General features: G+C 39.5%; 1 protein-coding gene and 1 long non-coding RNA gene across 3 annotated transcripts in view; one reads left to right on the top strand and one right to left on the bottom strand.

Moving 5' to 3' along the window:
* LOC122439649 overlaps positions 1 to 19,696 on the top strand; it is a 173,126-nt gene that overhangs the window by 126,805 nt on the left and 26,625 nt on the right. Inside the window, exon 3 of one of the 2 annotated variants that reach the window (XR_006268952.1) lies at positions 18,005 to 18,025. The exons of the other annotated variant lie outside the window; for it this stretch is intronic. This is a non-coding gene — a long non-coding RNA (uncharacterized LOC122439649). Of the gene's footprint in view, positions 1 to 18,004; positions 18,026 to 19,696 lie in introns of those variants that run through there. 2 annotated transcript variants of the gene reach the window in all.
* LOC122439648 (NADH dehydrogenase [ubiquinone] flavoprotein 2, mitochondrial-like) lies at positions 12,089 to 13,095 on the bottom strand. The gene has a single exon (XM_043464875.1). It carries the CDS (start codon positions 13,068 to 13,070, stop codon positions 12,321 to 12,323), a length of 750 nt encoding a protein of 249 aa, XP_043320810.1. The 5' UTR covers positions 13,071 to 13,095; the 3' UTR covers positions 12,089 to 12,320.

The following is a 19,696-nucleotide window of genomic DNA, read 5'->3' as shown; positions in this document are numbered from 1 at the left end:
GGTCTGTCTAGCTCTAAGTCTGTACCTTTTATATATTTATCATTTGTTTATTTGGCTGTGCCAGGTCTTAGTTGTGTCACACAGTATCTTTGATCTCCATTACAGCATGCAGACTCTTTAGTTAGGGCATCTGAATTCTTAGTTGTGGCATGTGAGAGCTAATTTCCTGATCAGGGATCAAACTTGGGCGCCCTGCATTAGGAACGTGGAGTCTTAGCCACCAGACCTCCAGGGAAGCCCCTCTAGGTCTGCACTCTTGATGCCTGCTCTCTGTTACCTTTGTAAAATGCCATTCTACAGCATCCTCAAGGCTAAGCATCCTTTCTCTGTGTGAAACTGCCAGTGATGAGAACCCAGAACTTCCTGCAGCACAAGTATCATGGGATGGTTTCAACTATTCAAACACATATCCTAGATTGTTACCCACCACCCCCAAGATGCTTCCCATTCACATCCCTGCTCCTTGCACTCGCTGAGTCCCACGCTGTACGTGTTACATAAAACATCAATTTCAGTATGACCACCTGCCTGAGTTTTCACAAAGTAAAATGAGATCACATTAATTAGAACACTCTATTGGGGATGGATGGTATTGATTTCTTAATCAGAGCATGACAGTGGAAAGCAGTTATTTAATTTCTTTATTAGTGTGGTCTACTGTACATTTCTGAATAGCAGCGTGCTCTCCATGGGACACCTTTGGCAATCCCATCCTTTCACGGAGTACAACAGCCTGAGCTGGAAATATCTTAGAATATCTCACATTGCCCAGAAATTAGTTTTTGGGACATTTCTGCAGATACACAGACTTACAGTCTTGGCAGTTGCCTGTTCTAAGGACAGGCAGTTGCCCGTGGTGATATATTTCAGCAGGAATAATCTCATTCACAGGAATGCTTAAAGTAGGCAAGAAGGTGCCAAGCACTTACTTTGTTTTTTTGTGAGGGTTTTATCATAGCATTCGAAGCATCTGCTCAGTCCCTTTTTATGATGGAGTCCACACCTCCTACTAGAGTGTCCTTCAAGAGATTAGCTCAATAGAATTGAGTGGGTTTTATTCTACAGAGAGTTCTGGGATCAGATAAGTTTATTAGACAAAATGCAGCAGGTTTTGTTCTTCTCAGTATTTACTTTATCATCATTTGTCAGGTTATTTGGGTCATGTTGTTTTGTTTTGTTTTTTCTCCCCCACACTGAACCATAAACTTTGTAAGGGGAGAAATCAGTCTGAATTTCCTCAACACTGATTCTCCAGTAGCAACAGGCATAGTCAACATAAGTTGGCAAGCTAAATGAATGAATGAGTGAATAAAGAAATTAAGTAAAGGTAATTGGGTAAATAAGCATAAAGAGGTAGACTGATAATCTGCCAGAAGGTGAGAAATAACAAGATCAAGAAAATGAAAAAGGAAGTTTACTAACTTAATTTCTCCAAAGCTGGGCTTTCTATAAACTCTGTGTATCCCAGACTGGGATTGTTTGGATTTGTTAAGATGGATGGTTGTATGTATTTTTAGGTTCTGAAAAATCCTGAAACTGTGTGTTCTCCAGATGGGAAGGAGGATGGGAGCATCTGGGAGCAAACTTACTGTGAGGACCCTCTTTTCACTACCCTTCACACCCTGGCAGCTGGTCAGATGAGCCCCATAAACAATTGCCACTGTATTTCAATATCATTCTGTCTTACTCCGCTCAGAAAGCTTCAGTGGGCTGCAAGTTGGTTACCCATTTTTCCTGAAGGTTGAATTTTTCCACCTTTGCTGGCATCTTGGCTGCTGTGATTAGCCATAGTAGTCCATTTTTCATGTCCACACCCTCAGTGGGAACCCAGGTGCAGTGCATGCAGATGTGGACAGGTGTTTAAATACTGCCTGGGCTCTCCTATGCAGTGCTTTGCATGCTGGAGGGGAAGGCTGGATGAGAATAAATTCCATACGATAAGGAATGATCTGCTGATATAGCTAACAACATAGATGAACGTCAACATTGTTAAACTTGTGTGAAAGAAGCCAAATGCAAAAGAATATATGTTGTAAGATTTCATTTGCAGAACTCCAGATAATATAAACTAATCTATAGGGATAGAAAACAGATCCGTGGTTGTGTGGGACTGAGGGTGGTAGGAAGAAATGGATTATAAAGTTTCATGGGGAGTCTGTTGGGGATAGAAATGTTTTATATCTTGATTGTTGTAGTATTCACACAGGTCAATATAGTTGTCAAAACTCATAGCATTGCATACTTTTAAAGATAAACACTTTGTTGTTGTTCAGTCACTCAGTTGAGCCCGACTATTTGTGACCCTATATACTGCAGCATGCCAGGCATCCCTGTCCTTCACCATCTTCCAGAGCTTGCTCAAACCCATGTCCATTGAATCGGTGATGCCATCCAACCATCTTGTCCTCTGTCATCCCCTTCTCCTCCTGCCTTCAATCTTTCCCAATGAGAGTCTTTTCTAATGAGTTGGCTTTTCGTATCAGGTGGCCAAAGTATTGGAGCATCAGCTTCAGCATCAATCCTTCCAATGAATATTCAGGACTGATTTCCTTTAGGATGGACTGGTTGGATCTCCTTGCAGTCCAAGGGACTCTCAAGAGTCTTCTCCAACACCACAGTTCAAAAGCATCAGTTCTTCGATGCTCAGCTTTCTTTATAGCCCAACTCTCACATCCATACATGACTACTGGAAAAACCATAGCTTTGACTAGACGGACCTTTGTTGGCAAAGTGATGTCTCTGCTTTTCAATATGCTATCTAGGTTGGTCATAGCTTTTCTTCCAGAGAGCAAGTGTCTTTTAATTTCATTGCCACAGTCACCATCAGCAGTGATTTTGGAGCCCAGTGGAATAAAGTCTGTCACTATTTCCACTGTTTCCCCACCTATTTTCCATGAAGTGATGGGACCGGATGCCATGATCTTCATTTTTTGAATGTTGAGTTTTAAGCCAGCTTTATCACTCTCCTCTTACACCTTCATCAAGAGGCTCTTTAGTTCCTCTTTGCTTTCTGCCATAAGGGTGGTGTCATCTGCATATTGAGGTTATTGATATTTCTCCTGGCAATCTTGATTCCAGCTTGTGCTTCATCTAGCCTGGCATTTCACATGATGTACTCTGCATATAAGTTAAATAAGCAGGGTGACAGTATACAGCCTTGAAGTGCCTGTATATAAATCATACCTCAGTAAAAAATAAACAAAAAAAAACCGAAAAAGATGTATTATACTGGAAAGGACTACACTCAAGATCTTCTACTTTGCTCCCTAACCCTAAGATGCTGCTATTTCATTCTTTATGTTCAGGGTGTTGCCAATCTAGTGGACATAAGAGAAGTTTGAATAAAAGCTTTTCGTATCAGTATGAATCCACTTATGAGATAAAGACCACACAGCAAGTTGAAGAGGGAAGGTTTAATGTAAGAAAGTTATTAACTTCTGATGAAAGAGTAGCTGTAAAATGTAAGGAACCTCCCTATGGTGCCCTAGGGCTGAGTGAGAGCACCCAACAAAGGCCAGACTTGGAAGGGACCCTCTCCCCAGGGTCAGGGTTCAGACTTTATATAGGACAGGGTATGTTACCAAATGCAAGTTCATGTGCTCAATGCACAGTGAGGCAAAAAAAAAAAAAAAACAAACTGAAGTCTGGAGCAGAGAAAGGCTTATTGCAGGGCTGTGCAAGGAAACAGGTGGCTTGTGACCCTCCAAGCCCCCAAACTCCTTGAAGGGTTTCAGTAAAGCACTTTTAAAGACAAGGTGAGGGAGAAGTATGGTTCATTGTTGCAGACTTCTTGGTATAGCAATCCTTTGTTCTTGTAGCTGTCCACATGTTTCAGGTCATGGTGTTACTGTAAACCTCCAGCAGACAAATATTACTCCCTGTTCTTCAACTTTTTATCTCTAGGTAAATGGACTCTTAAAGGTCAAAGCCCTGAGAATGGGCTACCCTGTACATTTTCAGGCTATAGGCAGCATTCTTTTATAAAAGGTGTAGAGTCAGCATGAATAAGCATGGGAAAAGGAACAGATCTAATATAGAGTCAGATTTGTTCTTCCTGATTACAGGTATGTTTCAGCCCACTGGATAGTAGAGGAGTTTGCTTGTTGATCTGGATCAGAGCTGGTCTGTAGTCACTGAGCAAGTGGCAGGCAGTCTTCTGAAGGGCAAAGGGGGTACACCTGACCAGGTGGTATGAGTATACAGGTGAAGGAGGTCCTAGGGTATGGTAAGCCATACATTGGATAAGCCTGCAGAGGGAGTGATGACTAGTGATATGAATGGGATCTTCCTGACTGCAGGAAAGCTGAGTGTGGACCTATATTAAAAAAGCAGGATTTGGGGAGGGCAGAGTCCTGGAGCTTATGGCGTCTCTGTCAAGAAAGCTGCTGGTAGGTTATTACTGTCAAACTGAGCAAAGGCTGCAGTGTGGCAAGGGATTCTGAGCAGCTGGCTGGGTCACAGCTCCACTGGAAATCTCACACCCACAATGCCGATCCACAGCACAGTAGCAAAAAAGAACAAAGGACCTTCTCCCTGTGTGTCCCTCCAAGGGAAGCTCAATGCTATTGCCATCGAGGAGAGCTCAAAGCCATTGAGGAGAGCTAATTACAGAAAGCCTGGCCAGTTGAAAGAAAGCAGGTATTGAATTCAGAGTTGAGAGACAGTTAGTTGACACTCGGCATGCTTACTGTTACGGGTTGAATTGTCCCCCCACCCAAAAGGATATGTTGACATTGTAACACCTGGTACCCTCGACTATGAACTGGATTTGAAATGTAATGAAGTTCAGATATCTTTAGGTTGGGCCCTAATCCAATATGACTGGTGTCCTTGGAAGAAGTGAAAAAATGCCCTGTGAAGACAGACACACAGGGAAAATGTCACGTGACCACAGAGGCAGCGACCAGACCAATGCAGCTGCAGGCCAGAGAGCACCAAGGGTCAAACCCACCAACAGAAGTGGGGAAAGATTCTGCTGAGAATTTCAGAGGGAGCATGGTCCTACAGACACTTTGAAGTTAGACTTCTGTTCTCCGAAACTGTGCAAATAAATCTCTATTGTTTTGAGTCACCCAGTTCATATTACTTTGCCCTGGCAGCTCTATGAAAGTAATACAGATTTGGTCCCGGCAAGTGGAGCAACAACTATCTAAAAACTGCAGAAATTGCTTTGAAATCAGGTAAAAAACAGAGGCTCAAAGTGTTTCAGGACACTTGATAGAAAAAGTCTAGATGACCTCGAAGAGGTTGTTCATAGAAATAGAAATGTGAAAGGTGATTCTGGTGAGAGCTCAGAAAGAGGATAGGAGAATTGCAGAGAAAGTTTCTCTTGTCCTGGGGAAAACCTACATTATCAAAAGCAGAATGTTGCTAAAAATGGAAACATTGACAGTACTTCTGGTAAAGTCTCAGGATTGACAAGTTACTGGGCCCTGAAGGAAAATGATTTTCGTTATTAAGTGACGGAGAACTTCCTGAGTTATGCTCTGCTGTTGGGAAGAGAGGAGAAGGTAGATGAGATGAACTTGGATACATCAGTGAAGGTGTAGCATGCTCATTCTTTGCTGCATAAATGTAAGGTGCAAAAGGTAAAAATAACTGATGAATGAACTGTTAAGGAAAAGAGAGCTCCTGGGGTTACAGGAAGCTGGAAGAGGCAAGGAAGGGTCTTCCCTTAGAGGTTTCAGATTCTGCTCACACCTTGATTTTGGACTTCTAGCTGACCCCCAACCAACCCATCCCGCAACGTCGAGACAGTACATTTCTCTTTTTAAGCACCGTATTTGCCTTACTTTGTTAAGACAGCCCTGGGAAATAAGTACATTTGGCAGATTTCATTCATTAATTCAGATTTTGAGCTGAAACCTTTTTAATAATTATGTTTGCTTTGTTGGTTAGAATATAGACAAAATTGTACTTTATATGTTGTAATAAAAAATTACATTAATCCAAAAGTAATTTGATTTCAGTGAACATGCCTTGATGGAAGCCTCTGCCGGAGGAAGTATTTTGAGTTTCTGGATTTGAGCATTGTTCAGTTATCAGCATTTGACTGGAACACAGACCTAAAGCAAATTTGTTCTGCTAACTTTCTGATTCGCTTCCCCATGTGTGAAAAATCAGTGTTTAACTATTATACTTTGTTCAGATGATGTATTTATTCTAAATAGTAAAGATTTCAATATGGACACCTTATTTTTCTTCATTAATACAAACAATTCTGAAAATAGCCTTAAAAAAAAAACTGCTTTGTTTCTTCAAGTTAGTCACTATTGCTATAACTTTTGTCCCCTAAAAATAGTTTCTGGCACGTATAAAAGGCTGACTTGACATCTACTGATTAAATATGCAATTCACAGGAATTTTTTTTAATGACTTTAAAAAGCTAAATAAGAAGCCATTTCAATGAAAGAACAAAAAGCAAATATTTGACACATTCACTAAAAAATATATCAAATATCACGTCCCTAAATGGGCACTTTGGATATGATGGGATATTCACTAGGACACCAAATTTATACCATTGTTTTTGGCTCACACTAAGAAAAACACAGACGTAAAATAATTTTTTCTATTTTAAACCCACTGTTATGTCTACCTTTGCCTTATATCTCCCTGCCCAGTGGTGTCTGAGCCTAGGGCACAGAGTAACCTTAGAAGATTCGAAAGAAGAACCCTTTCCCCATGAGTTTCTTGTGTACGGATAATAAAGGGTAAATGTCCCTCATGTCCTATTCATGCTTGGTTGGGAGACTTTCCTTCCCCATGTGGAAGAGGAGGAGATAGACCACTGAACCTTTTCTCATTGGGGTTATATATGTGTAAATGACAGAGTTAGACCTTGAATCCAGTCCAGGCTCTTGGTTATTATCTTTAATCCCCCTGGTTTTTACCTATAAAAAAGTAATTTAAAGTTTACCTTCATGCAGATGGTATGGGCTTCCTAGGTGGCTCAGTGGTAAAGAATCTGCCTGCCAATTCAGGGAATGCAGAAGACTTGGGTTCGATCCCTAGGTTGGGAAGATCACTGGGAGAAGGAAATGGCAACCCACTCCAGTATTCTTGCCTGGAGAATCCCATGGACAGAGGAGTCTGGTGGGCTATAGTCCATGGGATCACAAAGAGTTAGAAATGACTTAGCAACTGAGCATGCACGCAGACGGTATATAAATTAAATGAGATGATTGATATAAAGGATAAACCCAGTTGTTTTTGAAGAGCTCAGTCATCATCATCACCATCACCTTCACTGGTAAAATAGAGATAAGGGTGACTTCTTGTCAAGGGTATTTTGAATGTGACATGACAGAGCACTTTTGTAAAGTGTTTAGCTCTGTGATGGGCACATAAGTAAGTTTTCAAAAAGTTTTAGTTTCTTCCTTGAAACTCAAAACAGTTTAGAAAGATAACCCGTTTTAGCAGAAGATTGTTAGAGGCTAAAGATAGTGACTTTTTTTGGAAGGTATTCAACCTGAAAAATGAAGAATAAAATAAAGCTCTTTGAAAATACATTAAGATTACCTTATTTTTTCATTCAAAAGATAGCATGTAACAGTGGAGAGAATTCTTGATTGCATGCTATGCTCAAGAGAAAAATGAACCTGTCCAAGCACTCTGAATGAAATTCTTTTTTTTGCCCTTTCTATCTGCTTCCTGTCTTTGTGTTTTCCCTTTCTCCTGTCCACCATTTTATTGTATATAATTGTGTATATATTACATAACTCACATTATTCTGAATGCTTGAACATATAGAGAGAAGATATGTTTCTTGCACGCAAGTTTTCTAGAAGAAAGCTTACTGTCTGAGTGGAGTGTTTATAGTCTGTTTCACTATTGCTGTCATTCTAATTCCTTAAAATAATGCTTCTCAAATCTCTGTGCATGAGAATTACTTGGAAAATTTGCTTAAAAATATTGTCTCTTCATTTAAGAAATGCTTAACTAAGTGAAGGCCAAGGGAAGTGACTGTTCTTTCTCATTTTGGCTGCATATCTTTGGATTGTTTGACATCCCTGAGTCTCAGAAACCTCTAGTCCCATTTTGCACAAAAAGAAACTAAGAGCCCTTTGTGTTTCTACAAAGATCTTTTTAAGTTCCATGTCTTCTCCTAGCAGTGTCTGTAGCAAGGTGACAAGTATGTAGTGACTTAAGGAGTAAATATAATGCATTTAGTACTCAATCAGTGCACTGAGAATTAGAAATGGCCAGTTAACATGTTGGCTGTTTTCTATTTTAGTGAGGCAGTTTTGCAGCATTAACTAAGCTGATTTGGAAAGGTCTCAGTCCAATTGCACAGCAGACATTTAGCTGCTTCTGTTTCCCTCTCAAATTAGCTTGGATTTCATTTTGATGTTTCCTCAAGATTTGAACTCAAGCAAGAAATAAGTATTGGCCTGAAAGTTTCCCTGCTGATTTACTGAGAAACCTTTATTTTTGAGATGCCAAACTGACCCCCACCACCCAGACTACCAAAATGTGTTTCTTTATTGCCTGTGGCACCATTATAAGGAAACCAAAGGCGCCATTAATGGATTGATACCATCAATAAAGCCTCCTGTTTGACTGAGGTCTTTCCTTTCAAACCTAAGCTGAAGGTCAATTAGAACAGTGATGGAAGGCAGTTAATTTCCTGTTTATAAATATAGACTGAGAAATGCAGTATAGATTGCTGCACTTTAAGAAAGGGACAGCTGCTCTCATCTGTGGGCAGTCCAGGATGATGTAATTTATAAGGGCAGAAGGTTCGGTGTTGCTGCATATGTCAAGTGAATGATGATTTATTTGACTAAGACCACATTAGGGCTATGAGTCTTAAATACATGAAATAGAGTTCTGCCCTTTTAAGAGCTTAAAAAAATTAGGCATCAAATCAAGACTCAGACATATTAAAAGATTTATAAATCATTATCATAATTGTGGAAATGCTAAGTGCTTTTGGAGTTCAAAGAAGGAAAAGATCCATTTGATCATAGGCATTGCAATAGAATTCACAGAAGAAATGGTATTTGACCAGGATTCTAACTAATGGGGAAGGTAAAAGGTGTGGTCTTAATAATCCATGCCACACACAGAGTGATCAGAAGGGTCTGGTGTGGAGAATGTGTGGGGACAGTGTTGTTGAATGAGTGGATAGCTGTTCCGGAGATTATTATCTATAAGCTCGTTCATTCTAAAGTTTGAAATGATTGAGCTGAAGGTTTAATCAAGGAGACCACAACCCCATATTTCCAAATTAAAGGATAGATTATGATAGCATGTCCTATAGTGTACTCTATAGGAAGTTAAAATATGGCTCATGAAATGATGGTTCCATAGCCCAACAAGTTTTCAAATAAATAAAGTTAAAAGGGTTACATGATTACAGGCTTCTCAGAACCTTGAACAAACTACCATAAAGTTATCATTCTCTAAGAACTGAATGGAGTGTATAACATTTCCAAAGATGACTTGACCGCAGAAAGAAATTAATTCAATATGTTTGAATATTTACACACATATATACACTCAGGTAGAAGGCTGAAGTATAGGTTGGTAGGTAGAGATTCCGATTTTATTTTTCCAGAACATCTCATAGAGAAAGTGTTTTCAGAGCATACTTCCAGAAGTATTCATGAAAATAAATTTTTTTTTGACTAGACTTTTACTAAATCTAAATAACTTTCAATGTGAGATTTTGCCACTGTCCAGATCATCCATTTCTTATGACAGCTCTTTCCCCTTTGTAATTTCAATTCTAAGAAGTGTATGAATGCCTTCTTTGGAGAAGAGACTGTGTAGGTCTTCTGCCCAGTTTTTCATTGGATTGTTTATTTTTTTTATATTGAGCTGTATGAGCTGTTTCTGTATTTCAGAGATTAATCCCTTGTGAGTTCCTTTTGTTTGCAAATATTTTCTCCCATTCTGAGGGTTGTCTTTTCATCTCATTTATGGTTTTCTTTGCTGTGCAAAAGCTTTAAAGCTAATTAGGTCTCATTTGTTTATTTTGTTTTTATTTTCATTACTCTAGGAGGTGGGTCAAAAAAATTCTTGCTGTGATTTATGCCAAAGAATGTTCTTCCTATATTTTCCTCTAAGAGTTTTATAGTGTTTGGCCTTACATTTAGGTCTTTAATTCATTTTGAGTTTATTTTTTGTTTATGGTGTTAGCGATTATTCTAATTTCATTCTTTTATATATAGCTGTCCAGTTTCCCAACATCACTTATTGAAGAGACTGTCTTTTCCCCATTGTGTATTCTTGCTTCCTTTATCATAAGTTAGGTGATCATAGGCGTGTGGATTTATATTTGGGTTTCTATGCTGTTCCATTGATCTATATTTGTTTTTGTGCAAGTATCATACTGTCTTGCTTACTGTAGCTCTGAAGTATAATCTGAAGTCAGGGAGCCTGATTCTCTGAGTTCCATTTTTCTTTCTCAAGATTTCTTTGCTTATTTGAGCTATTGTGTTTTCACACAAATGGTAAAATTTTTTGCTCTAATTCTGTGGATAATACCATTGGTAATTTGATAGGTGTTGCCTCAAATTGTAGAATGAAGTAACTCTGAAAGGTAAAAGGAGATATCATATATTAATGCATACATGTGAAATCTAGAAAAATGGTTCTGATGAACACATTGGCAGGGCAGGAATAAAGATGCAGATACAGAGAATAGACATGTGGACATGGGGGGAGGGAGGGTGGGATGAATTGGGAAGTTGAGATTGACATATATATATACTACCATGTGTAAAATGAATAGCTAGTGGGAACCTGTTAAGTAGCACGGGAAGCTCAGGTGCTCTGTGGTACCCTAGGTGGGAGGTGATTTGGGAGGGGGCATGGGACGAAGATCCAAGAGAAAGGGGATATATGTGTACATATAGCTGTTTTACTTCATTTTACATAAGAAACCAACACAGTATTGTAAAGGGACTACACCCTAATAAATTATATTTGTGGCATAAGAGGTGCAGTGCATTCTCAAGAATGTATGGTGTTTTTAATGGTAAAAAGAAATTGCATATAGTTAGGGAGTTGGATTTATCTGATATTGCCTGTCTAGTTAATCCAACAAATGTCAAAATGAACACCAAATTCTCATTAGATTTTCGAATTGGGATAGCATTACCAGAAACTCTGAAAGAAAGAAAATAAGTACTTTATATTACTATTAAATGACAATAAAGTTTAATGACAAACAATTGGCTAGAATTAAACAATTTTAGCTTTTGAACAAAGACAGCTATGATGAAGTCCAATTTTCTTAAGAAATTATGCATCCATCCTATAAATAACTTCTTTATATATAAGATATTGCTGGAAGATTCATTTTTGCCATGGACTTTCATTCTTTTTTATTTTTTGGTCCTTTGCCCTCTGATGTCCCAGGAAAGATCTGAACTTTTATTCTGAAGTTAATTTTCACAATCTCGTTTCAAACAATTAAATCTCAAGACCTTTATGCCAGTAGTACTCAGGGAGCAATAAACCTTTAGGAAGGAATCACGGATTGGGAATCCTATACTTACTGGCTTGACTTCTGAAAATATCCTTTGTGATTGACCAAGCGCACGTTTTATTTCCTTCATTCATGGATAAATCAATTTTGCATTGTCCTTAGAACTCTACAATAAATCAAGAAAGTTTAGACCCTAATCATGCCTTGAGACCTTGAGCTTCCCACCTTTATAGTTCTTACAGCTATTACAGACGCAGACCACGAGTAGACTATGGGTGAAGGACAAAATAAATGAAAAGTTGAATATAACAGAACAGTATCATGCATGAATTTTATATATCCATGTTCAATTGTATGACACAGAGGGAGAGAGAGAGCATGAGGAGAGGGGGTAAGAAGAAGGAAATGATGCAATCTTCTGTATTCTTCCTCCTGTTCAAATAAGACCTTGGCTTTTATAGTCCCATGTTGTGTGCTTAGTCACCCAGTCATGTCCAACTCTGCGACCCCGTGAACTGTAGCTTGCCAGGCCACTCAGTCCATGAGATTTTTCAGATAAGATACTGGAGTGAGTTGCCATTTCATCCTTCAGGGGATCTTCCTGACCCAGGGATTGAACCCCTGTCTCCTGTATTGGCAGGTGGATTCTTTTTTTTTTTTTTGAAATTTGACAGAATTTTTATTTCACAGTACCCTAATATTGGTAAGTGAACAGGCAGTTGAAAATGATGCTCTGAAGTTCTGACATGATACTTAACAGCTGTAAGTTGCTAGGTTACAAGCAAGGTGTACACAGATGGAAATGAATAAGTAATATAAAAAGTTTAGGTAGATAGGAGATTCATATTTCTCCACTGACTTATTTACAGCTGGATATAAATTAAAGACCTGCTTGCACACCAAACCCAGGTCCTTTCGGTGGTTCAGTCAAAGAGGTAAGACCTCCAGCTGGCTCACAGGAGAAACGTCCACTCCTTGGCCCAGGTTTGGGGATTTTGCCAGCCTTGAGTTCATCAATAATTTCTTCAATATCTTTAGGTGTCAGATCCTCATAGTAGTTGTCATTTATTTGAACCATTGGTGCATTTACACAGGCCCCTAAACATTCCACTTCTATAAGAGTGAAAAGTTTGTCAGGTGTAGTCTCTCCAACCTTTATTCCAAGTTTTTTCTGAATGGCTTCCAGTATGCTGTCTGAGTTTCGGAGCAAGCAAGGCGTAGTAGTGCAGACTTGAATGTGATACTTTCCAACAGGCTTTCGATTATACATTGTATAAAAAGTTGCTACTTCATACACTCTCATTGGAGGTACTTTTAAAATTTCTGCAACCTTGTTCATAGCAGAGATGGGCAGCCATCCATTCTGTCTCTGGGCTAAATCCAGAACTGGAAGCACAGCTGCTGCTTTATGCCCTTCCGGGTAGTTTTTCACAATGGCCTCTATCCTCTTATAGTTTTCTGGTGTGAAATCAAATGGAGTTTCTGGGTTATTCTCAGGAGTATCTCTGTGCACAAATAAGGCTCCTCCAGCTCCATTCTGAACAGCTGTCTTATGCAGATTTCTTATATGTTTTCCCCAGTGGGCGGCGAGGCCGGCCGCGCGGGCCCGTAGTGCCGCGGAGAGGAACATGGCTGGCCAAACTGCGGGGCTCCTGGGCAGGTAGATTCTTTACACTGAGTCACTTGGGAAGCAAAGCTGCAAATAAAAATAAAAGCAGTCAGTGCTGAACTTTTATATTTCTAAGAGTCCAGCTCCTGGCCTTAAGGAACAATTATTAAAAAAACAAAAACAAAAACTTTCGCAGTTAACTTAGACTGAATCTGTATACTTTTTTTTTTTTTTAATTTTCACTTTGTTCACTTCCCTACTTATTCCAGTGTAAGATACTAAAAGTCATAGGACTACATAACTTTATTTTTTTAATTTTTTTGGATTACATAACTTTAGAACTGAAAGAAACCAAAGAAATTATTTAGCTTAATCATCTTTATTTACTGTTAGGAAAATCAAGATCCAAAGAGAGGAAATAAATTAACTTTACTGAATTTCAGAAGGGGAGATAAAATTTGGTGTCTTTAATTATAATGTATCTTTTCCTCTGTGTTTAGAAATCAGATAATTATGCTTGGTTAGAATTTTCATGAAAGGGAATTAAGCAGACTTTGAGTGGCTGGGAGTAGAGGTGGCAGCAGACAGCAGTGAGGAATGTTTTATTTTATGGGTAGAACCCAAGTGTTTAGAATACAGACCCTTTCTTTGTTTTTACATTAATATTCCCCAAAGAAGGAAAGCTGTAATGTAATTTTTAAGCAATAAACTTGTGTGGAATTGTGCAGAATAGACAATTATCATAGTATAGATTCTGATTACATCATGCAAAATGCCGGACTGGATGAAACACAAGCTGGATTCAAGATTGCCAGGAAAAATATCAATAACATCAGATATGCAGATGACACCACCCTTATGGCAGAAAGCAAAGAACTAAAGAGCCTCTTGATGAAAGTGAACGAGGAGAATGAAAAAGTTGTCTTAAAATTCAGCATTCAGAAAACTAAGATCGTGGCATCCAGTCCCATCACTTCATGGCAAATAGATGGGGAAACAATGGAAATACTGACAGACTTTATTTTATTGGGCTCCAAAATCACTGCTGATGGTGACTGTGGCAATGAAATTAAAAGACACTTGCTCCCTGGAAGAAGAGCTATGACCAACCTAGACAGCATATTAAAAAGCAGAGACATTACTTTGCCAATAAAGGTCCACCTAGTCAAAGCTATGGTTTTTCCAGTAGTCATGTATGGATGTGAGAGTTGGACTATAAAGAAAGCTGAGTGTAGAAGAATTGATGCTTTCGAACTGGGGTGTTGGAGAAGACTCTTGAGAGTCCCTTGGACTACAAGGAGATCCACCCAGTCCATCCTAAAGGAAATCAGTCCTGAATATTCATTGGAAGGATTGATGCTGAAGCTGAAGATCCAATACTTTGGCCACATGATGTGAAGAACTGACTCACTAGAAAAGACCCTGATTCTGGGAGTGATTGAAGGTAGGAGGAGAAGGGGATGACAGAGGGTGAGATGGTTGGATGGCATCACTGACTTGGTGAACATGACTTTGAGTATGCTCCAGGAGTTGGTGATGGACAGGGAAGACTGGCATGCTGCAGTCCATGGGGTTGCAAAGAGTTGGACATGACTGAGTGACTGAATTAACTGACTGGTTGATTCTGATTAATTATATCCAGATTCATTAAGAGTCTGTTATTTTTGAGAAAACTCAGCCCTAAAGTAAGTCCATTCTCTCTTCTATCAAATGCTACTCTATATTGGAAAGATTGTAATGGCACTTTGGAAAGGTGTGATCATCCCTGGGAAACATTAGAGTAAAGCGTGTATTAACAGCAGCAAAGAAAAGATGCTAACATTTCCCAAAGAAGTCCTCTTGAGGGCCAACATATAATTCTTGGTTGTCAAGCAAATGATGAACTTGTAATAAGGGTCTATGACTATTGTGCTTTGAAATATATTTTTTTGTCTGAACTGTATATATATTGGGATGAATATAAATACAGATGATGTGGTTTGCACTGAGGTCTGTGCAGTGTCCACTAGTGAGGTTGAGAAGGAAGAAATGAGGTCTTTGTTCTCCTCATCCTAAAATTACATGATGTTTTATGGGTCTCTGAACTTTTCGGTGTTTCATCAAAATAAGGGTAATAAAAACTACTTAGCTGATGATAATGATGGTAGATAGATTTTAGCTACACTTACTGTGTGCTAGGTACTATGCTAAACACTTTATATGTATTCTCTTTTTTAAAATTCACAACAGATCTGTGAAATAGCTATTAGTATGATACTCGTTTTACAGAACTGAGGAAAGTGAGACTAAGAAAAGCTGTGTCGTTTGCCTCCAAGTAACACCGTCAGTAAGTGGGAGAACCGGATGTGAACCCATGCTCCCAGTCACCCTTTTATATATGAAAGCATTTTGAGAATAGACATATACAGAAATATAGGGAATTTTTTTTCTTGGTTGCACTCTTGTAGAAATCAAAGCAGTGGCAAGTAAGATTACTTCATTTACTGCTGCTGCTGCTGCTAAGTCACTTCAGTCATGTCCGAATCTCTGCGACCCCATAGACGGCAGCCCACCACACTCTGTCATCTCTGGGATTCTCCAGGCATTTACTGGATCCCCCTTTTTTAGACCTAAGGGTAGGTTCCTCTGGTGGCTCAGTTGATAAAGTGTCTGCCTGCAATGCAGGTGACCTGGGTTTGATCCCTGGATTGGAAAGATCCACTGGAGAAGGAAATGGCAACCCACTCCAGAATTCTTGCCTGGAGAATTCCATGGACAGAGGAGCCTGGTGGGCTACAATCCATGGGGTCACAAAGAATCTGACACGACTGAGTGACCAACTTGCACTTTTCACTTTCCTTTTTTAGAAGCAAATGGAATAGTGCTTTAATTTCCTACTCCAGCTATCTTTTCCCCCTGAGCAAATATGACTTATATAACACATCACAGTTCATGAGTGTTCCATATTAAGTTTGTCAAATACTGTACTGACATTTAGGAGTAGGCAGAGTGTGCCAGAGGTGTTTTGGCCCCCAAATAATTGAAAGGCTTTTGTGTTGCTATTGATTTTTTTTTTTAAGTCAAGACTCCAGCAGTTCCCTGGCTCTAACATTATTTACAGCATTTTTCTGCAGTTGAACTGAAACGCTACATGGAATAAGGTCATTCTACACATTTTACATTTGTTGAGCTCTGTTTGGAGCAGAGTCTCTAGAGTCCTAGCTGTAACTTGAGAATAAATTGGATGTTACTAAGTACTCACACACATTTTTGTTATGAGTCATATGTTTACCAGAGCGGGTCAGGGTTACCGCCTTCAGGATTCCCTCTCGGAGATCACCCACCTACCTTTTATTTATTTATTTTTTTATTATTATTTTTTTTTTTTTTCCAGTGGGTTTTGTCATACATTGATATGAATCAGCCATGGATTTACGTGTATTCCCAATCCCGATCCCCCCTCCCACCTCCCTCTCCACCAGATTCCTCTGGGTCTTCCCAGTGCATAGATCAGCACTTCAAGTATACCGTAGACTGTGCTTCCCAAACTCTCATGTCTATATTAGTCACTAGGCAGCCAGTGAAAATGCAGATGCTAATTCAGGAGGTCTGGGGTGGAACTAGGTGATGCTGATACCATTGCCGTATAGTCTGAGAGTTGAGATAGTAAAGGACTCTTCTGTATCCTAGTGGAAGGAACTGATGCAGCATGTCAATTCAGGGGGCAAAAATTAGGGGGCAACTTGTTAAAACTGGTTGTAGTAACTTTCATAGGAACATTGTGAAACTGGTAAAATTTGTGTGTAGACACTTCCTTAAATACAAGCAAACACTACATTTCCATCTTTCCTTCTGTTCTCTTATTCTCTGAGTCATTAAGTGAGTGTTCTCCCCCAGAGGCCCCCATGGGCATCTCTTTGCCTTTCCCATTTGACCTGTATCTCGTAAGACTTCTCCCGCTTCTTTCTCTCTCTAACCTGCATCAGAAGTTAGCTGTGACCTTCCCCATACATTCACAACCTAACCCTCAATGTAGCACCAATGTAATCGATTCAAAGTCTCGATCCAAAGACAAACAATTGAAGGAAGTTGGATGAAGAGAGATTTTCGAGCCACGGACATTGCTGGAATCCTTGAGATGATGGCACGCAGATGCTGGTAACTGGTTAGCATTGATGAACTCTGAGCACTTGTTCTGTCTACTCAGCAGACAGTCCCTTGGACTTGCTCCTCTAGATGCTCAGGCTTCCATGCTAAGCGGCATTTCCTTTTTGTTTCAGAAGCTCTTATTTGATCTGTATTTATGAAGAAAAAGAAAGCAGTATACTTATTCCTTTCCCTTTGGGACCATATCTTTCCAATCTCTCATTTCTGTGCCCCTTCCCAAGCTTTCTCTGCAGCCAGCAACGTCCTACACAAGTTATAGATAACACAGGAAGGCAGCTTAAATTATTTTTCAATATTTTCTGAGAGTGAAAATGCCAAATCATATATTTTAGTGAACACATGCAACTAAAAAAAAAATCAGTGTTTCCTTAACTGAGGAACTAAGAGGACTAGTAACAAGGACAAGTGACAATTTCATCTCAACTCTTGGTAAAGACTCTAGGGAGAGAAACCATTCCAAGAAATAAATATATCTTATCCATATCCACAACTATTTATTTTGAAAACACTTTACAAACACTAATTAAACTGCCGACTAGCTTTAAGAATAATGAGGACAGACCATAAGGCACTCAGCCCAAGTGCTTTCATGGAAAAGCTTTTCTTTCATTTCTGGTGGTTCTGGAGTCATATAACTCTTCCCACAGTTATTTCAGGACATGACAAGGGAGAGAAAATGTACAGCAAAGTGATCAAGAGTTTGCCTTCCTGGGCCAGGCAGGACCTGGTTCTGGGTACTTGCTAGCTATGTGGTCTTACATGGAGAACTTCAGGTGCTCTAAGATCTGGTTTCCTCATCTTTTGAATAGGGGCTGCTGAGGACTATACATCTTAAGCTGGAGGCAGGACTGACTTTCTTAGACACAGTGGGTACAGCACCCATGATACCTTTGGAGTGCCACAAGAATATTTCCAATTTGAGTTGCCAACATCCAGTGGATCATCGAAAAAGCAAGAGAGTTCTGTCTTTGGCTGTGTGAACCACAGCAAACTGTGGAAAATTCTTAAAGAGATGGGAATACCAGACCACCTGACCTGCCTCCTGAGAAATCTGCATGCAGGTCAAGAAGCAACTGTTAGGACGGGACATGGAACAACAGACTGTTTCCAAATCAGGAAAGGAGTACGTCAAGACTGTGTATTGTCACCCAGCTTATTTAACTTATATGCAGAGTACATCATGAGAAATGCTGGACTGAATAAAGCACAAGCTGGAATCAAGATTACCGGGAGAAATATCAATAACCTCAATATGCAGATGACACCACACTTATGGCAGAAAGCAAAGAACTAAAGAGCCTCTTGATGAAAGTGAAAGAGGAGAGTGAAAAAGTTGGCTTAAAACTCAACATTCAGAAAACTAAGATGATGACATCCAGTCCCATCATTTCATGATGAATAGATGAGGAAACAGTGAAGACAGTGGCTGACTTTATTTTTTAGGGCTCCAAAATCACTGCAGATGGTGACTGCAGCTGTGAAATTAAAAGACGCTTGCTCCTTGGAAGGAAAGTTATGACCAACCTAGACAGCATATTAAAAAGCAGAGACATTACTTTGCCAACAAAGGTCCATCTAGTCAAATCTATGATTTTTCCAGTAGTCGTGTATGGATGTGAGAGTTGGGCTATAAAGAAAGCTGAGCACTGAAGAATTGATGCTTTTGAACTGTGGTGTTGGAAAAGAGTCTGAGAGTCCCTTGGACTGCAAGGAGATCCACCCAGTCCATCCTAAAGGAAATCAGTCCTGAATATTCATTGGAAGGACTGATGCTGAAGCTGAAACTCCAGTACTTTGGCCACCTGATCCAAAGAACTGACTCACTAGAAAAGACCCTGATGTTGGAAAAGATTGAAGGTGGGAGGAGAAGGGGCAACAGCGGATGAGATGATTGGATAGCATCAGTGACTCAATGAACATGACTTTGAGTAAGCTCTGGGAGTTGGTGATGAACAGGGAAGCCTGGCATGCAGCAGTCCTTGGGGTCGCAAAGAGTTGGACACAGCTGTGCAACTGAACTGAAGAATATTTCAAAATGAGAAGAAACACTTAACTTTAAAGCCAGAGTGGGCTTTTTATTATGCAATATGTTTATTTTCATAAACATGTTGGGGTTTGGAACATATTTTCTGAATAGGGCTAGACAGTAAACATTTAAAGCTTTGTAGATCAAGATAGTCTTTGTTTTTTTTTGTAACTACTTGAACCTACTAATGTAGTGTGAAAATACCTATAGCCAATACACACACACACACACACACACACATATATGTACACATCAGTGTGCATGGCTGTACTCCAATAAAACCTTATTTACAACAGGCAGCAGGCTGGATTTGATTCCTAGGTCCTAGTTTCCTGACTCCTGTCTTTAATAATTATTGACAATTGAAATGAATTTTAATTTTATCCATTCACTTTCTGTGAACCGTCCCTTAGAGAATGTGAACAAGAGGGAGAAGAGGTAAGTGATAGCCTTTGTGGCATTCCAGATAGCCAAA

This window comes from Cervus canadensis, chromosome 4 (assembly GCF_019320065.1).
Source record: "Cervus canadensis isolate Bull #8, Minnesota chromosome 4, ASM1932006v1, whole genome shotgun sequence".
NCBI classification, from domain to species: domain Eukaryota; kingdom Metazoa; phylum Chordata; class Mammalia; order Artiodactyla; family Cervidae; genus Cervus; species Cervus canadensis.
This window is presented reverse-complemented; position numbering and strand designations above follow the sequence as displayed.

Bases quoted from the DNA above. Each gene is read 5' to 3' on its own strand.
- LOC122439648 (XM_043464875.1), bottom strand. From the start codon at position 13,070: ATGTTCCTCTCCGCGGCACTACGGGCCCGCGCGGCCGGCCTCGCCGCC.